Source organism: Mesoplodon mirus (assembly GCF_964341445.2).
Source record: "Mesoplodon mirus genome assembly, chromosome: 4".
Lineage (NCBI taxonomy): Eukaryota > Metazoa > Chordata > Mammalia > Artiodactyla > Ziphiidae > Mesoplodon > Mesoplodon mirus.
In genome coordinates, this window is record NC_138979.1 from 145,864,047 (window position 1) to 145,884,817 (window position 20,771).

Consider the following 20,771-nt stretch of genomic DNA (forward strand, 5'->3'; position numbering starts at 1 on the left):
AAGTTGAGCAAATAATTTTTGTTCTCACACTAGCTCTTCAAATTTTGTTAGCTATTTTATTCTTTCAATATCACTGCGATTCTTAATTTTGATGAATTATTTAAATGTGAATTTTTCAACATAAGAGAATTTTTTATTTTTGATATTATGGGTTAATAGCATGTCAACTTGGTAGCTGTCTGTTCAAACATGTCTTCTACTAAAATAATAGCTGATACTTATAAAGTTCTTACTGTGTGCCAGGGACAGATCTAAGCACTTTATATATATTAACTTATTTAATCCACTGTATAAAACGCATGGTAATGTACCAATTTTATAAATGAAGAAACTGAGGCACAGAAGAGTTCAGTAATTTGTCAAAGGCCACATAGCTAGAGTGGAGCCAAGATTCAAACCCCAGGCAGTGTGACTTTAGAGTCTGTGTTTTTAATGAATGCACTGCACTGTCCCTCTTTACTTTGAAATTTAGGAAACAAATGGAACTTTTGAAGTGAAAGGTAACAAAATTTTGACAGCTATGATAGTTAGCAGATAGTTGGCCTACGTGCTATTTATTGGTAGTCAAACACTAGTTTTATTTTTGTCTGTTGCTGCTCTATGAAGATTTGAGAATAAAAATAATACAACACAATGCAATACACTTTAGTTTTGGCTTTGCCACTTACTATCATAACCTTTGAAAAATTAAGTTATGTCTCTAAACCTCTGTTCCCTCAAATGTAAAATGTGGATAATATTAATACTCCATAAGCTTATTTAAATTAGATAGTGTATGTGAAGTGTTTAGTACATATGAGCACCTAATGTTAGTCGCTGCTAAAAGGATGACATGGTGGGTATGATGGCGGTGGTGATGATAGAGGAAAAGGTGATTGCAGATAGTGCTTTCCTTTCCTATGAGAATTTAGGCATAAAGATCTAGGTTTTATATTAGAATTTTCTCTTTACTTCTGAAATGGTTGACTCCTTTTCCCCCCAAATTTTTTAGGACAAACCCAAAGTAATAGTGATTCCATGCCACCTGCTGGAGTAATTGTAAACAAGCCACACCCTGTAACAGTGACTACTTCTATTCCACCATCATCTCGAAAAACAGAAACTGGAGTAAAGAAACCTAACATAGCAGTTGTAGGAATGAAGTCAGAAAAAAAGGATCCTCCTCAGCTTACTGTGCAGGTATTCAGTGTGCATGAACAGAAAAATTTAAGAAAAAAAATATTTGGCTTGGGGCTTCCCTGGTGGCGCAGTGGTTGAGAGTCCGCCTGCCGATGCAGGGGACACGGGTTCGTGCCCCGGTCTGGGAAGATCCCACATGCCGCGGAGCGGCTGGGCCCGTGAGCCATGGCCGCTGAACCTGCGCATCCGGAGCCTGTGCCCCGCAATGGGAGAGGCCACGGCAGTGAGAGGCCCGCGTACCGCAAAAAAAAAAAAAAAAAAAAAAAAATATTTGGCTTAACTTTAGCACTTAAAATCTATTATATTGCTTCATGAAAACTGTGCTTTCATGATGGGTCTTTCCTTCTTTAAAACTATGATATTAATGTGATATTGCTATCCTCATTCTGCATGATTTAAGCTACCTTTTCTAAGCTGATAACTCATATCCAGGTGACTTGATGATATTCCAAAGGGAACAATTCAATAGTATGTAATAATTAATTTTAAAAGGCTTAATGTGTTTGTCTTATATAATTAATACTTTAATCTTTATACAAACATATATAAGAGGACTTGAATGAATGGAGAGAGAACTTATAATGTGAAGCTTAAATATTCAAGATGACAATTCTTCCTAAGTTAATGTATAATTTAAGTGAAATTGTATTTAAAAAAAGCCATGATTTTTTTAAAACTTGAACTTTAGGATCATTTTGACATTTGAAAGAACAAACGTTTAGAAAAGTTGAAGTGTTTTGATACTGGTCCTATTTCAGAAATAGCCTTGGTTATTTAAAAAGACTGTAATATGTGATAGATAGTTCATTAGTCAGTGGGAAATAAGATTATTTTAAATGAAATAATGTATGTTATAATTAGTTAGCAGTGTGGAAAATAGATTGGTTTTAGACTCTAAACTTTTACTGTGTAGCAAGTGAGTTCCAAATAGGCAATAGGCTAAAGTATAACTACAAGATATAAAAACATAGAAGAATTAGAAGATAATTGCATGTAGTCCTTATCAAAAATGAAGTTAAGTCTGGATATAGAGGATAGTTATGATAGAAAATAGATTTGAATCTATAAAATCTAAAACTTATATATGTAAAAGATTCCTAAATGAAAAGGAAAACAACATACAGTGAGAACATATGAAAGGAATATGATAGAAAGTTTTAATTTTTAAAGATAAAAACCTCCATAAATTAATAAGAAAACATAAGAGCAAATCCAGAAATGTTCAAAGAACATGTATAAGACTCTACAGAAGAGGAAGTTATAAGCAGTCAGATTGAGTAATTTAAATCTTGCTAGTTACCAAGGTAATGCAAATTAAAATAACAATAATATACCTCCATTTAAAAACTGTTCTTGCTGAAACACTTCTATTATCTAATTTGGGTGAAGGTTGGGTAAAACATAATTAGTTATGTTTTTTTTTTTTTTTTTTTTTTTTTGCTGTACGCGGGCCTCTCACTGTTGTGGCCTCTCCCCTTGCGGAGCACAGGCTCCGGACGCACAGGCTCAGCGGCCATGGCTCACGGGCCCAGCCGCTCCGCGGCATATGGGATCCTCCCAGACCGGGGCACGAACCCGTATCCCCTGCATCGGCAGGCGGACTCTCAACCACTGCGCCACCAGGGAGGCCCTAGTTATGTTTTTGATGATGGAAATAGAGCTCTTCATTGCATTTTGGCAGTAATTACCAAGAATCTTAAATATTTATGCTTTTTGGCTCAAGAAGTTAGCCTAATATCTGGCTATCTAGCATAATGAAATAATTCAAAGTTCAGAGAAAAAAACCCTATGTATATATGAAGTTTTTTGGAGTGATATCTATCTATCTATCTAATAGTGAATATATAAGGAATATCCTAAATGTTTACCAACAGGAAATGATTAAATAAGGCATGTTTTTTCTTGAAATACTATACAGTCATTTAAAATACTATTATGAAGTCTATATGGAAGTATAGTAAGGTGTTTATGACCTAATTACAATGGAAAATCAGGAATGAAACTGTTTTAGAATTTAGCTATGCATAAGTTGATAGTAAAAACATAAAGGGAATAGTGAAAATGATGTTGTCTTAAGATAATAGGATTCTTTGTGTTTCCCTTTTATTTTCCAAATTTTGTAAAATATGCTTTCATATTTAAATTTGTTATCCATTGACTTTGCAATAAAAAGTTAAATATGTTATTGATACATAGATTCACAAATATTTGAGTCAAAATGATGAACTGAAAGCTGGATGTTGTATTCTGTTTTAGGTATTACCCAATGTAGATATTGACAGCATTTCAAATGGTAGTGCTGATGTTGGTCTATCTCCGTCTAGTCCCAAAGAAGCATCTCCTCCTCCTCCTCTGAAAACCTGGATACAGGTATGTTCAGAAATGTATTCTATATCTTTGAGCAATGTCTGACTATGGATTTTTAACTAATGTTATTCCATGCAAAGTCTTCCATTATAATCTATTTTAATAATTTTGGTTTTAAGGAAAAGATTCAAAACAAATGTGAAATTGCTTTTTTTTAATTAATCAATCAATTTATTTTTGGTTGCGTGGGTCTTTGTTGCTGCGCATGGGCTTTCTCTAGTTCCATCGAGTGGGGGCTACTCTTCATTGCGGTGCGTAGGCTTCTCATTGCAGTGGCTTCTCGTTGCAGAGCGCGGGCTCTAGGCTTCAATAGTTGTGGCACATGGGCTCAGTAGTTGTGGCACGCAGGCTCTAGAGCACAGGCTCAGTAGTTGTGGTGCACGGGCTTAGTTGCTCCACAGCATGTGGGATCTTCCCAGACCAGGGATCAAACTGTTGTCCCCTGCACTGGCAGGCAGATTCTTAACCACTGCTCCACCAGGGAAGTCCCTGAAGTTGCTCATGAACTCGAAAAAGAAAGTTTGTTTAATATCCTTACATTTATAAATGTTCTGAAAATGATAATCCTTCGTGTAACTTTTTGGTAACTTAAGTTGTAAGACTCATATGTGAAGGAAGAATTTCTGTCTCTTTGAAGAAGAATCTTGATTTAAATGGGAATTAAATTATAGTTCTCCTGAATGTGAATTTTATAGTGACAATTGGAGTTTATGTTTTGGGATGTTACTTTGTCATCATACTATTGACACGATGCAAAAATATGCATTTCTTTCTAATATTTATTTGCTGCTTGTGATTGAATGACAAAATTATGACTTTACTACACAGCAAAATAGCACTGTAACATTTTCCCAGGTTTCATCTATGGTAAGCAAATTTGCTCATTGAGGATACAGTTTTAAGGAAAGGAAGAACATCAATTTTTCACAATCAGAAATAGTAAAATAGAACTGGCCCTGAATGGCTCTTGTGCCTAATTTTATTTTTCATCAATAATTTTTTCAACCAGAAGTTTATTAAAACATATATGATTACAAATAATTTTTTGGACTGTTCATCATTCTGCTCTCAGGAATTGTCTATTGTGGTTTTTGGTGACTAGATTATATATAGTGAGGCCTAGAGGCTAAATTTGTAAAATAATTATTTTGTTTGTCTTTCTAAATTATTTGATTCTGTATCTGTCTTTTTGTGAGTTTGTATATGTGTAAACTTATATATCTATACATACAAACACATTTCTTTATCTTAATTCTAGGAGAGAAATCACAATTATATCAACTTGATCAATTGACTTAAGTTGCACTGTTGGTAGAGTCCTTGATAGAAAAACTGATACCTAGTTTTTTATAGCTATTGAAATGGTGACTTGGAGACTAGCTTGGATTTCATTTACTAGTTAAATCAAGTCTGAGCAGGATATCAAAATAAAAAATAGGGGCATGTAATTATAAGCTTATGCTATGGTATTGTGATAAATTAGGTATAAATTTAAAAGACATTAAACACAACCAAAACTTTCTGAAAATGCTTTCTTAGACTCCAGAATTTACAAAGGCAGATGAAGAAGAGGTGAAGTTTCCAGGAACTAACTTCGATGAAGTAATCGATATCATACAGGTAACAAAGCTTATTAGCAATCATGTGAATTTATTTTTCTACTAGCATTTTTTACGTGATTTGATTATCTTTTTTTTAAAGGCTTTATTATTTTTACAGCAGTTTAGGTTCACAGCAAAATTGAGAGGAAGGTACAGAAATTTTCTATATGTTCCCTATCCCCACACATGCATGGTCTCCCGCATTATCAACATACCCCAACAATTTTGACTTGTTAAAACTGACACATCATAATCACTCAAAGTCCAGGGATGACCTCAGGGTTCCCTCTTTATGTTGTACATTCTATGGATTTGGAAAAATGTGTTCATCATTATGCTATTATACAGAGTATTTTCTCTGCCCTAAAATCCTCTCTGTTCTGACTATTCATCTGTCCCCCCTACCCACCCCAGTCCCTGGCAACCACTGATCTTCTTACTGTCTTCATAGTTTTGTCTTTTCCAGAATGCAGTCTAGTTGGAGTCATATAGTATGCAGCTTTCTCAGATTGGCTTCTTTCACTTAGTAAAATGCACTTAAGTTTCTTCCATATCTTTTCATGGCTTGATAGCTCATTTCTTTTTAGCACTAAATAATATTCCATTGTCTGGATGGACCACAGTTTATTTATCCATTCACCTACTAAATGACATTTTGGTTGTTTACAAGTTTTGGTAATTATGAATAAAGCTGCTATAAAAATCTGAGGGAATTCCCTGGTGGTCCAGTGGTTAGGGTACTGTGCTTTCACTGTCAGGAGCCCGGGTTCAGTCCCTGGTCGGAGAAGTAAGATCCCGCAAGCCACGCTGTGCAGCCAAAAAAAACCAAACAAATGAAAACAAAACAAAACCAAACCAAACATCTTTTTTTTTCTGTGGACATAAGTTTTTAACTCTTTTGAGTAAATATCAAGGAGCACAATTGCTGACTTATATGGTAAAAGTATCTTTAGATTTGTAAGAAACCGCTGAACTGTCTTCCAAAGTTGCTGTACCATTTTGCATTCTCACCAGCAATGAATGATAGTTTCCGCTGTTTCATATCCTTGCCAGCATTTGGTGTTGTCAGCATTCCAGAGTTTGGCCATTCTCATAGGTGTGTAATGGTATCTTGTTGTTTTAATCTACATTTCTCTACCTCAACATGATAAAGGCCATATACAACAAGCCCACAGCAAGCATCATTCTCAACAGTGAAAAACTGAAAGCATTTCCTCTAAGATCAGGAACAAGACAAAGATATCCACTCTCTCCAGTTTTATTCAGCATAGTTTTGGAAGTCCTAGCCATGGCAGTCAGAGAAGAAAAAGAAGTAAAAGGATCCAAACTGGAAAAGAAGAAGTAAAACTGTTACTGTTTGCAGGTGACATGATACTATCTGTAAAAATCTTAAAGATGCTACCAGAAAACTATTAGAGGGACTTCCCTGGTGACGCAGTGGTTGAGAATCTGCTTGCCAATGCAGGGGACACAGGTTCGAGCCCTGGTTCGGGAAGATCCCACATGCCACGGAGCAACGAAGCCCACGCGCCACAACTACTGAGCCTGCACTCTAGAGCCCGTGAGCCACAACTACTGAGCCCACATGACACAACTACTGAAGCCCATGTGCCTAGAGCCTGTGCTCTGCAACAAGAGAAGCCACCGCAATGAGAAGCCCACGCACTGCAACAAAGAGTAGCCCCCACTTGCCGCAACTAGAGAAAGCCTGCATGCAGCAACAAAGACCCAATGCAGCCAAAAATAAATAATAAATAAATAAATAAAGTAATTAATTTAAAAAAGAAAACTACTAGAGCTCACCAATGAATTTGGTAAAGTTGCAGGGTACAAAATTAATACACCGAAATCTCTTGGATTCCTATGCACTAACAATGAAAGATCAGAAAGAGAAATTAAGGAAACAATCCCATTTACCAGTGCATCAGAAAGAATGAAATACCTAAGAATAAACCTACTTAGGAGGCAAAAGACCTGTACTCAGAAAGCTATAAGATGCTGATGAAAGAAATCAAAGACGAGACAAACAGATGGAGAGATATACCATGTTCTTGAATTGGAAGAATCAATATTGTTAAAATGACTATCCTACCCAAAGTAATCTACAGATTCAGTGCAATCCCTATCAAATTACCAATAGCATTTTTCACAGAATTAGAACAAAAAATTTCACAATTTGTATGGAAACACAAAAGACCCCAAATAGGCAAAGCAACCTTGAGAAAGAAAAACGGAGCTGGAGTAATCAGGCTCCCTGACTTCATACTATACTATAAAGCTATAGTAATCAAAACAGTATTGTACTGGCACAAAAACAGAAATATAGCTCAATGGAACAGGATAGAAAGTCCAGAGATAAACCCACACACCTATGGTTACCTAATCTATGACAAAGGAGTCAAGAACATACAGTGGAGAAAAGACAGCCTCTTCAATAAGTGGTGCTGCGAAAACTGGACAGCTACATGTAAAAGAATGAAATTAGAAGATTCCCTAACACCATACACAAAAATAAACTCAAAATGGGTCAAAGACCTAAATGTAAGACCAGGGACTATAAAAATCTTAGAGAAAAACACAGAATGCTCTCTGACATAAATTGCAGCAAGATCTTTTTTGATCCCCCTCCTAGAGTAATGAAAATAAAAACAAAAATAAGCAAATGGGACCTAATGAAACTTAAAAGCTTTTGCACAGCAAAGGAAACCATAAACAAAACGAAAAGACAACCCACAGAGTGGGAGAAAGTATTTGCAAATGAAGTGACTGGCAAGGGAGTAATCTCCAAAATGTACAAATAACTCACATAGCTCAATATCAAAAAAACAAACAGCTCAATCAAAAAATGGGTGGAAGATCTAAATAGATATTTCTCCAAAGAAGACATACAGATGGCCAACAGGCACACGAAAAGATGCTCAATGTCACTAATTATTAGAGAAATGCAAATCAAAACTACAATGAGGTATCACCTCACACTGGTCAGAATGGCCATCATCAAAAAATCTACAAACAATAAATGCTGGAGAGGTTGTGGAGAAAAGGGAACCCTCCTACAGTGTTGGTGGGAATGTAAATTGGTACAGCTACTATGAAGAACATTATGGAGTTTCCTTAAAAAACTGAAAATAGAGCTAACATATGATCCAGTAATCTCACTCCTGGGCACATATCTGGAGAAAACCACAATTTAAAAAGATACATGTACCCCGTGTTCACTGCAGCACTATTTACAACAGCCAGGACACGGAAGTAACCTAAATGTCCATCAATGGAGGAATGGATAAAGAAGATGTAGTACATATATACAATGGAATATTACTCAGCCATAAAAAAGAACAAAATAATGCCTTTTGCAGCAACACGGGGGGACCTAGAGATTCTCATACTGAGTGAAATCAGACAAAGACAAATATCGTATGACATTGCTTATATGTGGAATCTAAAAAAATGATACAAATGAACCTATTTACAAAACAGAAATAGAGTCACAGGTGTAGAAAACAAACTTACGGTTACCAAGGGGGAAAAGAGCAGGGAGGGATAAATGGGGAGATTGGGATTAACATATACACACTACTATATATAAAATACATAAGTAATAAGAACCAACTGTATAGCACAAGGAACTCTACTCAATACTCTGTAATGACCTGTATGGAAATAGAATCTAAAAAAGAGTGGATATATGTATAAGTATAACTGATTCACTTTGCTGTACAGCAGAAACTAGCACAACATTGTAAATCAACTATACTTGAATAAAAACTAATCAAAAAATTCACATTTTGCTGTTATATGATGTGGAGCATCTTTTCAAATGCTTGTTTGCCATTGGTACATCACCTTTGGTGAGGTGTCCATTAAGGTCTTTGGCCCATTTTGAAAATTGGGTTGTTTTCTTATTATTGAGTTTTAAGACGGTTTTTTGGTATATTTTGGATAACAGTTTTTATCAGAATGTGTCTTTTGCAAATATTTTCTCCCAGTCTGTAGCTTATCTTCTAATTCTCTTGACATTCGTTTTCACAGAGCCAAAGTTTTTAATTTGAATGAAGTCCAGCTTATCAATTAGTTCTTTCATGGGTTGTCCCTTTGGTCTTAAATTTAAAAAGTCATTGCCATCCCCACAGTCATCTATGTTTTCTCCTATGTTATCTCTAGGAGTTTTATAGTTTAGCATTTTACATTTAGGTCTGTAATCCATTTTTTTTTTGTGGTACATGGGCCTCTCACTGTTGTGGCCTCTCCCATTGCGGAGCACAGGCTCTGGATGCGCAGGCTCAGTGGCCATGGCTCACGGGCCCAGCTGCTCTGCGGCATGTGGGATCTTCCTGGACCCAGGCACGAACCCGTGTCCCCTGCATCGACAGGTGGACTCCCAACCACTGTGCCACCAGGGAAGCCCTGTAATCCATTTTGAGTTAATTTTTGTGAAGGGTGTAATCTCTGTGTCAATTTTTTTTTTTTGCCTGTGAATGTCCATTTGTTCCAGCACCATTTGTTGAAAAGATTATCTTTGCTCCATTGTATTGCCTTTGCTCCTTTGCCAAAGATCAGTTGACTATATTTATGTGGATCTATTTCTGGGTTCTTTGTTGTGTTCCATTGATTTATTTGTCTGTTCTTTCACCAGTACCACACTGTCTTGATTATTGTAAGTCTTCAAGTTGGATACTGTCAGTCCTCCAACTTTGTACTTCTCCTTCAATATCATATTAGCTATTCTGGGTCTTTTGCCTCTTCATATAACTTTTAGAGTAAGTTTGTTGATATCTCCACAATAACTTGTTGAGATTTTTATTGGAATTACATTGACTCTATAGATCAATTTGGGAAGAACTGACATCTTAACGTTATTGAGTCTTCCTCTCCATGAACGTGGAATATCTCTCCACTTATCTAGTTCTTGATTTCATTCATTAGAATTACGTAGTTGCCCTCATATAGATCTTGTACTTGTTTTGTTAGATTTATACCTAAGTATTTCATTTGGGGGGGGTGCTAATGTAAATGGTATTGTGTTTTTAATTTCAAATGCTGCTTGTTCATTGTTGGCATATAGGAAAGTGATGGACTTTTGTATGTTAACCTTGTATCCTACAAATTTGCCATAATTGCTAATTAATTCCAGGAGTCTTTTTGTTGACTTTTTCAGCTTTTCTACATAGATGATCATGTCATATGCAAAGATAGTTTTATTTCTTCCCTCTCAATCTGTATACCTTTAATTTTCTTTTCTTGTCTAATTATATTAGCAAGGACTTATAGTACAATGTTGAAAAGGAGTGGTGAGAGGGAACATCCTTGCCTTGTTTCTGATGGTTGAATATCTTTTGACCATCAGTATTATGTAATAGAGCTTTGAGAAACTTCCTTTTACTTTGCAGTTAAATATATTTTTGTTTTAAAATTGTAAGGTTGTTATTCTGTAAAACAGTATTATCTTCTATATCACCTAGCTACCTCCATGAAACTTAATGATTGTTAGCTGTTTCCCACCTGCATCTCCTCTCTCCTGCTTCCTACTTCCTTCTTTTCGTTTCCTTTGGTTTCCCTCTCTCCAGTCTGTCCTTTCTTCATTCTATTACATTTGTCTGTTTTCATTTCTGGATTATTGGCAAGTTCGCCAGTTAGTTCACATTGAGGAAAAAAGTTGTGAGGGGTCTAAAATCCAAGGGAAGAGCCCATATAGCAGGAAGAGATATAGAAATGATAGAAATGGTTAAATAGAAGGAGGGGAAAAGTAGCTGGAAGTAAAATATAAAGGATGGGAGAAAAGATCATAGAACATAGAGACTACTTGAATAATGATGTGTCAATGTACTTTAAAGAAGACATTTGTTCATATTTCTTAGACTTTCAGAACCAAGACTAGTTTTGTCAATCATAAAATAAAATCCTATTTTAGGGCTTCCCTGGTGGCGCAGTGGTTGAGAGTCCACCTGCCGATGCAGGGGACACGGGTTTGTGCCCCAGTCCGGGAAGATCCCACATGCCGCAGGGCGGCTGGGCCCGTGAGCCATGGCTGCTGAGCCTGCGCGTCTGGAGCCTGTGCTCTGCAACGGGAGAGGCCATAACAGTGAGGGACCCGCGTACTGAAAAAAAAAAAAAAATCCATTTTAAACATTAAGAGATATGCACTACATTAATGTTACTTTCTCACCAGTGTGTCTTCTCATGTGAGCTCGACATGAATGTTTTGAAGGTAAGAATATAGCAAAGACATTAGATAACTGTTCAATATATAAGTGAAAGGAACATTGTAGAAATAGCAAAGAATTTGGACTTCAAAGACAAGTGTTTCTATCCTTGCTCTGCCACTTAATAGCTGTGGACTTCATTTTTCAATGGGACAATATTATTGAGTTATATTTTTTAAAGAGCCCTAACTTTTTTGAGATACATATTGCATTATTTACAGATAAAATTATATGGTATCTGTGGTTTACTTCAAAATGGTGTGCAAAGGGGAAAGTGGATGGGGGAAGTATAGATGACACAGAGTTCATTATGAGTTGATGATTGTTAAAGCTGGGGAACAGGTAAGTGGGATTCTTATTATTTATATATAACAGATATAGTACATGAGCACTATTTTGTTCACTTTTAAACATGTATATTTTTCATAATAAAAAGTTTTAAAATTCCAGAAGTAACTCTTTTGATCATGATGTGATGGTACAAATAATGTGTAAGATGACCTAACTGCATATTTAAATGTAAATTATATGTTCTGTAAGAGTAAGCAGTAATATTTGGAAGTGTTAGTTTTACTATGATAATAAATTTATAGAGGGAAATGTTAATAATGTTTTATGTAGGAATAACCAAGTTTTCTAGTTTGTTTTATGATTGTTTAAAATGAATATATATATTTTAAAATATTTATTTATTTATTTGGCTGCGCCAGGTCTTAGTTGTGGTACGTGGGACCTTCGTTGTGATGTGCGGTATCTTTTAGTTGTGGCATGCAGGATTTTTAGTTGCGGCATGTGGGATCTAGTTCCCTGACCAGGGTTGAAACCCAGGCCCCCTGCACTGGGAGCGTGGAGTCTTAGCCGCTGGACCACCAGGGAAGTCCCTGAATATTGGGCTTTAAAAACACAATATAATTGTGTAATTAAGTTTCTTCAGTGTGATTTATATGACAAGTGTGTATACTATAAATAATGTGATACCACCAATTAGAAAATGCTATTGATTAATTTAGAAGTGTTGGTTAATTCACCTACCTAAGTTGTCTCTACTTGGCACTCAGTAAGTGTTGAACAGATACACGAATATAATAGTTTTGTTTTTATTATTACCAGGAAGGGGAAAAATGTGATGAAATTCTGGAATACTCTGAACCAATTCTGGAGTTTAACAGAAGTGTTAAAGTTGTTTCTACAAAATATAATGGCCCCCCGTTTCCACCAGTTGCTTCTACTTTTCAGCCCACTACTGATGTTCTGGATAAAGTAATTCAGAGAAAAGAAACATTGGAAAATAGCTTAATTCAGTGGTGAGTTTACAGTGGTGTTGGGATGAACAGAATTATAGTAGCAAGTATAAATAGAATGTATGAAATTTTGGTTGAAAATCCTCCTTGTCTCCTTTTGTTTATTAAATTTTTCCTTTGCTGTAGTCACTGGGCACTATCTGACATGAGGCTGAGGGTTTAACTGTTGCAAGTATTGTTTCTGTCCTTGAATCTTTGTACTGAGGCTGTCTGTTATGACAAAAGAGGCTATTGCTGAGTAACAGAGCATTAAAAATGTACAAGTTCCTTAATCCCGTGGTTTATTAACAGAAATTTATCCTGAGGAAATAATCAGTTCTGCTACTAGGCCATAGAATACTCAGCACTTACAGTGCTTACTACACACAAGGCGCTGTTTTGTTTGTTACTTATATAAACTCGTAAACTCTACTTTTATACCATGTTTACCTGTGGGAAACCGTAAGGAAGTTATGGAGTAAACTGAACAACTGCATATTCATACCGGGATCAAGATTGGGTTTAGAAAAATACTTAATGATGTAGAAAGATAGTAATAACACTGGTGCATAAATGAAGCAGGATACTCATGATGCAACCACAGTTTAGAAGAGCTCACTCAAAAATAAATGTGCCTGGGAGAAATACTGAAAAACAATACCAAATTGTTAACTAACTTTGTTTATTCTTGAATCTGGGATCGTGAGTGAGCCTTATCTTTTTTTTTTAACTTTTATGTGTTCTCCGATTTTTACAATGAACATCTATTACTTGTATAATAATAATTAAGATGCCTGTTAGCTTCTCTAAAGAAATGTACAAAATCAGTCCTTATTGTGTTTCCCTTCCTTTTCCTCTCCTACTTCCCTTCCTAAAAATGACCGTGAAAGTAAATTTTCTTTCCCTTTTTAGAGGAAAACTACCTGTGTTGCAGTCTATATATTTATTTCCTTGAAGAGAGGGCAGCTGGACTTCTTTTCTAGCTTTGACCTATATGTGCTTTCAGAGTAGGGAACCCAACATTTTAGGTGCATGATATGCCAGGTAATCACTGACCTAAACCTTAATTTGAATTTATGAGGGCTGTTAAAGTTTTCATTAGACTGATCAGAAAGATTTTAATTTGATAAACTGCCTCCCACGCAGAGATTCGGTTTGTTTTTCTAGGAGATATATTTGAATTTGTTCTTCTTTCCAGATTCAACTTTCAGAATGACTGCTTTCACATTTAAATGTTTGTGTCCATGGGCACCAGTTATTTTTAAGGGTGTTATTTCTAACCATCTATACATTTCAACTAAATTTAGGAATCCTTAACTTTTTTCCCCCAGGGTGGAACAAGAAATCATGTCAAGAATGATCTCTGGGCTTGTTCCAGTCCAACAGCAGGCCACAGCTGACATCAGTGTCTCAGACAGTGAGGCCAGTGAGCCATTGGCTTCTGACATTGGTAAGTGAAATGGAATCTTTTAGCTTTTTTTGTTATTATAAGACAAAACCTTCAGGTTGTTATGGATTTATATATTCTAGAGGTCACATAGTCCTTGGTTGACAAAAGATAAAAGTCCTCTTCTTTTCAATGTCACTTCCCAGTTTTCTGTAGTGGAATTTATTTCTCCCTCACTCCCTTGTTACATACTGCAGCATTCAGATTATGCTATCAGTGTCCATCCCTCCTACCCCCAATCTCTCCATTATTTCCCATAGCACTTTGTGTGTGTTTGTTTGTGTGTCTGTGTATCTTTTTTTTTTTTTTTTTTTTTTTTGCGGTACGTGGGCCTCTCACTGTTGTGGCCTCTCCCGTTGCGGAGCACAGGCTCCGGATGCGCAGGCTCAGCGGCCATGGCTCATGGGCCCAGCCGCTCTGCGGCATGTGGGATCTTCCTGGACGGGGGCACGAACCTGTGTCCCCTGCATCGGCAGGCGGACTCTCAACCACTGTGCCACCAGGGAAGCCCCTGTGTATCTTTGTTATAGTAACCGTCAAACTGTATTATGATAGGCTTGCATATCTGTCTCACTATAAATTAAACTGAGTTATAAATTACTATAAATTACTATAAATTACTCACTATAAGCGTGATCAAGTAAGCGTGATTCTCCTTTAGAGCCTAGGCCTTGACTGACACCTAAGAAGAGTTTAAGCATTCCCTGAATGGGTAGAGCCTCTTTCTTTAGGGAGCCCACACCATTCACCTCTTCTTCCTCCGTCCTCCTTCCTCTTCCTCTTCTCTCCCTCCTTCTTCCTCCTTTTCATCCTCCTCTCCTTCCCTCTTCTTCCCCCTCTTTCTTCATTAGCTTTTTGAGGCATAATTTACTTGCCATAAAATTCACCAATTCTAAGTGTACTGTTTGACAAGTTTTGTTAAACAAACACAGCCACATGTTAGCCACACAATCATGTTATAAAAAAACATTTCCATCATCCCCAACTGTCCCCTCATGCCACTTTGCAGTCAATCCCTAACCCCCTCCCATGCCTACTAGACCCTAACAACCACTGATCTACTTTCTATCATTGAATTTTGCCTTTTCTAGAATTTCATATATATGTAATCATACAGTATTTAGTCTTTTGTGTCTGGCTTCTTTTATTTAGCATAATGCTTTGGCAGTCATGTTGTTGCATATAGTAATAAATATTACACACCATGTATGTACCATAATTTGTTAATCCACTTACCAGTTGATGGACATTTGTAGTCTTAGTTTTTGGCTATTATAAATACAGCTGTGCTATGTATATTTGCAAACAAATCTTTTATACACATCTTTTAATTTCTCTTGGTCATATGGTAAGTAGATATCTAACTTTATAGGAAACTGCTAAATGTTTCCAAAGTGGCTGTTCTATTTTGCATTCCATCCATCAGTGAATGAGAGTTCCAGCTGCTCCACATCCTTACTAATGCTTGTTGTCAATGTTTTTAATTATAGCCATTCACTAAGCATGTGGAGATACCTCATTGTGGGTTTTATTTGCATTTCCCCAGTAACTAATGATGTTGTACAATTTTTCATATGCTAATTTGCCATTTGTATATTTACTTTGATGAATTATCTTTAAAACTCTTTTGCTCAGTTTTTAACTGGGGTCTGTGTCTTACTATTATTGAGTTCTTCATTCTGGATACAAGTCCTTTATTGCATATGTTCTGCAGATGTGTTATCCTAGTTTTTATCTTACCTTTTGCTTTCTCGGCATTGTCTTTTGAAGGCCAAAGATTAATTTTGATGAAGTTTAATTTATCAATTTTTCTTTTATAGCTTGTGATTTTTGGGGTTTAAGAAATCTTTGCCCAACATCATTAAGATTTTCTCCTATGTTTTCTTCTAGAAGCCTTATGGTTTCAGATTATAACTTTAGGTCTATGGTATGTTTTGAGTTAATTTTTATATGTGGTGTGAAGTAAAGATCAAGATTTTTTTTGTGTGTATGGATATCCAATTTTTCTAGCATTATTTGTTGAAAAGATTATCCTTTCTCCTGCTGAATTGCCTTGACACCTTTGTTGGAAATCATCTGGCTATTATATATGTTTGGATCTGTTTCTGGACCTGCTGTTTGGTCCCATTGATCTACAAGTCTGTCTTTACATCAATACCGCACTTCTTGATTATTGTAATTTAAAAATAAGTCTTGAAATTGGATGGTATAAGTTCTCCAGCTTTCTAGCTCTTTTTTTTTTTAACATTCCTATATATCGTTACCTCTATTTTTTTCCACTTCTTTCCAGTCCAGAATAACCTCCTCTTCCTCCTTCTTAAACTACCCCTTAACTGCCTAAATCCTAGACATTAGAGTCTGTATTTACTGCTTTACTTTCTCATTGCTCACTTTCTCTTTAGTTTTTATGAGCTGGCTTTCTTCTTCTTCTTAATTAAATTCCTCTCTTACAGCATTTGGTTCTCAGAGATAACCTTTCTTCAAATCCTTATTCTCCTAGAAGGCTCTAGTATGGGCATTGTTGACTACCTCTAATTATTAAAATGTTCTACTGGTTTTGGTTTCTTAGAATTCATTCTGTTGTTCTTCCCCTTATCTTTTTAATTTCTTTCGGACCTCATTTACTCATCTTTTTTCTTTTTTTCCTTTTTCTACTTGAATAAAAAATTTCCCCCAAGCTTCTGTCCCCTGCCCTCTTTCTTTTCTGTTTTTCTAGTCTCTTCTTGGTGATAGTTATCCCGTGTCAGTTGATGACCCCTAAGCTAACACATTTAGGCTGTAAACTTGCAGTTTTGCCTGTTGATGAATATTTTACTTGATGCTCCACTGGCATACCAAACTTGGTGTGTCCAGAATGCATCTCATTTTTCTAACCAACTTTATTCCTCCTTTGTTTCTCTTTCTGTTAATGATACCACTATTTTCCAAGCGCCCAGTTTCCAAAGCCTTGGAGTATCGCTTGCTCTACTTTGTTTTCTTTGGTCTTCCTTCAGTCCACACCCAGCCACGGCCTATGTCCTGGCTCCATGCAATTTATTCTTATATTTGATTAATTCTTCCTATTTAGTATAACTCAAATGCCTCTTCCACGGCTACTATCCCAGGTTTTCTTTCATCTTCTCATTTTTTGAAGGGAGGAATAAAATGACCAACAGTTATGAGGAAATTTTTTTTACTTAAGATTAGTACTTCTTTAATGATAAAATCATTTTGTCATGTTAGAAGATACTTTTTCAGGAGAAGACATCTAGGAGTACAAATCCAAAAGAAAACCAAAACCAGTTCATCCAAATAATTGCTCTGAGACTATTTCAAAATCTGTTGAAAAAGGAACAGATGGAAAATACCAAGTGAAACTGGAATAAAAAAGAACTGGAAGCTAAAGAGAAGGCAAAGGACCATGAAATATGCCTTGGAGAAACAGATAATCGGACTTCTGTAGCTTTTGGTCAAAATTCTGGTTGTGGAGATGGTATTCAGCAGTCCCAAGACAAGGAGTCCAGTCTAGGAAAACAAACAAGTGTCTCCAAAGATTTGTCTGGTTTATGATGGATACTGTCCAAACTGCCAGATGCTTTTTTCTTCATTGCTAGGTCATACACCTCGATGGCATATTTTGGAGTGTTTGGATTCTCCACCAGTCTCTCCTGCTAGTGCAGATCAGGGCTAGTGATAGACCCCTTACCAGTCCTTCACAGGGGTCAGGTGGTGGTTTCAGTGAGACTAATTCAGGCTTTGTAGCCTTAAGGAAAGATGGTCTAATACAGAGGGTATTTAGATCCTGTTCCCTTTTCTTTAAAAGCATGTGTGTGTGCTTTCCTGGTGCCCTACTCTTGGAAATGTGGATTGTTTTCAGATGAAAACATTTAATGTGGATACAAATCTTTTTTTTTGCAGGGGTGGGGCGTGCTGAGCGGCATGCAGGATTTTAGTTCCCTGACCAGGGATTGAACCCGTGCCCCCTGCAGTGGGAGCATGGAATCTTAACCACTGGACCACCAAGGAAGTCCCTGCAAATCCTTTTTATCACTAAATTTTGTAGTGGTAGGGAAGAGGCCAAATAAGTAAATTTTCATCTGGATGTTTTCCTCCCCTTTTTAGTTTGTTTAGAGAGGATGTTCATTATGTGAGTTAACCATCTTATTCTCTGTCACAATAAGTAGATTTTGTATTTTCATTTTATTCCTCCTCACACCATCTCATACACATGTTCACATCTCTAAAATTTTAAGAATTAAGGCTTAGAATGCAAGCATGTTTCTTGCACACTTACTCTGAAATTCTTTCATTTTTTAGTGGAAGGAACAAGCAGTGGTGCCCTCCAGCTTTTTGTTGATGCCGGGGTTCCTGTGAATTCAGACATTATTAGGCATTTTGTGAATGAAGCTCTTGCTGAAACCATTGCCATCTTGCTGGGTGACAGAGAAGCAAAGAAGCCAGGTCCTGTTGTTACAAGTGTTTCTGGGGATGTTTCAATTAGCAAAACACACTTGCCGGTAAGTGTGACTCTCCTTCATGACTTGGAGTCCTGGGGAATTTTTGATACTTTTGTTAAAGAACAGTAAAATGGACAGATTTTAAATTGGGTCATAAGATCATAGTTTGTGGTGGAGATTGGTTTCCTGTGGCTTTGATTACAATAACAGTTCCTCCAGCATTTTATTTTAAAAACTTTAAAATCTATAGAAAGTTGAAAGTATGATACAATGAACATCTGTGTAAGCTTTACCTACATTTACCAGTTGATAACATTTTGACACATTTTCTTTATCTGTCTTTATATGTTGTTTATTATATATGCTTTAAAACTCATTTGAAAGTTGCAGATATCATGACACTTCTAAAAGCATCAGTAGTATCTCCTAAGAACAAGATTCTTTATTACATAACCAAAATACCATTATTATGCTCCCCATATTTAACATTGATATGTTAATACTATATAATATAGAGTCTATGTTTGAATTTCCCCAGTTGTTCCAAGAATATCCTTATAGCTAATTCTTTTAAAATTCAAGATATAGCTAAAAATCACATGTACTGCTTTTGGTTCTTATATAAAGTGATATTTTTAATCTTTAAAAGAAAGTATATTTCAGGCATTTTTGTTATTGTTTGTTTAATCAGCCTCTCTGTTAAATAGAGTTTCTAATTTATTATGCAACATGAAATTATACAAAACCACTACCAGTGGAGGGTGGGAGGAGCAATATAGGGGTGGGGCAGTGGAAAGTGCAAACTTTTGGCTGTAAGATAGGCTCAAGGATGTACTGTACAACACAGGGAGTAGAGCCAATATTTTGTAATAACTGTAAATGGAATGTAACCTTTAAAAATTGTATGAAAATTTTAAAGAACTAAAAAGAAAAAGAAATTATACAAAACCAGAATGTACTCTGTATTACCAATTGTTTAAAACCTCATGGTCAATTCTGATCCTGTCGATCGTAAAAACATCATTTTATATAAGTGAAACATTTAAACTGACTCACTGGAGGTATAAACATAAAGTTACATATTTGAATTTTATGGAGATTGGTGTAATGTAATTGGTGTAGTGTGATTAGTGTGCCAGAGATTTGGTACATACTTTTGTTCTGTGCTTTATTAGCTCATTGGTAATGCATGCCAATATCAGAGTTGTGGTTATCTCTATGCTAATTAACTTTGGTTTGTCTTCTGCCCATATATTTCAGATATTTTCATAAGGGTGATTTAATGAGAAAATATAGAAAAATCAGTATAAATAGGAAATAAATGTAATTGTTAAGAGCATGGACTCTGGAGTTGGGAAGTTCTGAATTTGAACCCTCAGCTCTGTTACTTTAGTCTTGTCTGTATACTAGAGATAAAATACTCAGAGTTTAAATGATGACGGCTTTACCAAAATCTGCTTTCCAAATATTAAGGAGGCCAGGTTCCCCTCCCCCATTGCCACATTGTTCCTTTTCTTCAAAATTGCCATGGCTTTTTTTGGCCTTTTCATCTTCGATATATGTTTTAAAATTAATTTTCAAGTTCTGTAAAATATTTTGTTGGGATTTTGGGGGGAATTAATTCAATTTTGACTGGTTTAATTTGAGGAGAATTGACATCTTTATGATACTGTATCTTGTGAGCCATCATAGAAGATTTTGTGGAAGATTCAATAAGATGATATATGAAAGAGCTTAATCTAGGTCCTGGAACTTGGTAAATACTCAGTAACTAATTGTTTATCATTATTACCCATTACCAAGACTAGTAGGATACCTTTAAATCCTCTCATGATGATGAGTCAGTAGCATTATATTTGAAAACAGCAGTCTTAGGCTATAGGTTTATGCTGTCAAGAAGGATAAAACATAGTATATTTCTGTCACTTAAAAAACAAAGCTAAGAATATGCTATAGAATTTCTAATATGCTTCATAATTTTTAAATTGTATATCTCTTTGCAACTCATAATACAGAATAAAGGCCAGTCACCCCACTATAAAAATACGTTTTAGAAAGAGAAAAAAAGGACAAATAGAAAAATGGGGAAAAGACATGTCCAGACAGTTCACACACAAAAAGGAAATACAAATGGCCCACATACATACAAAAAGATGGTCAGTCTCACTGATAGTGAGAAAAAAAAAATCATTGAATCCATTTTTACTGATCAAATTGGTAACACTCTAAAAGTTTGATTAACACCATTGTTCAGGAAA

At 35.9% G+C, this 20,771-nt stretch overlaps 1 protein-coding gene across 12 annotated transcripts in view; it reads left to right on the forward strand.

Moving 5' to 3' along the window:
• KIAA0586 overlaps positions 1-20,771 on the forward strand; it is a 121,052-nt gene that overhangs the window by 38,406 nt on the left and 61,875 nt on the right. For 11 of the 12 annotated variants that reach the window (XM_082616757.1, XM_082616755.1, XM_082616753.1 and 8 more), the window contains 6 exons: positions 992-1,179; positions 3,436-3,549; positions 5,086-5,166; positions 12,461-12,654; positions 13,962-14,080; positions 18,374-18,573. In XM_082616757.1, coding sequence (XP_082472883.1) covers positions 992-1,179; positions 3,436-3,549; positions 5,086-5,166; positions 12,461-12,654; positions 13,962-14,080; positions 18,374-18,573 — 896 coding nt within the window. The remainder of the gene's footprint in view (positions 1-991; positions 1,180-3,435; positions 3,550-5,085; positions 5,167-12,460; positions 12,655-13,961; positions 14,081-18,373; positions 18,574-20,771) is intronic. The other variant, XM_082616762.1, reaches the window with a different exon arrangement.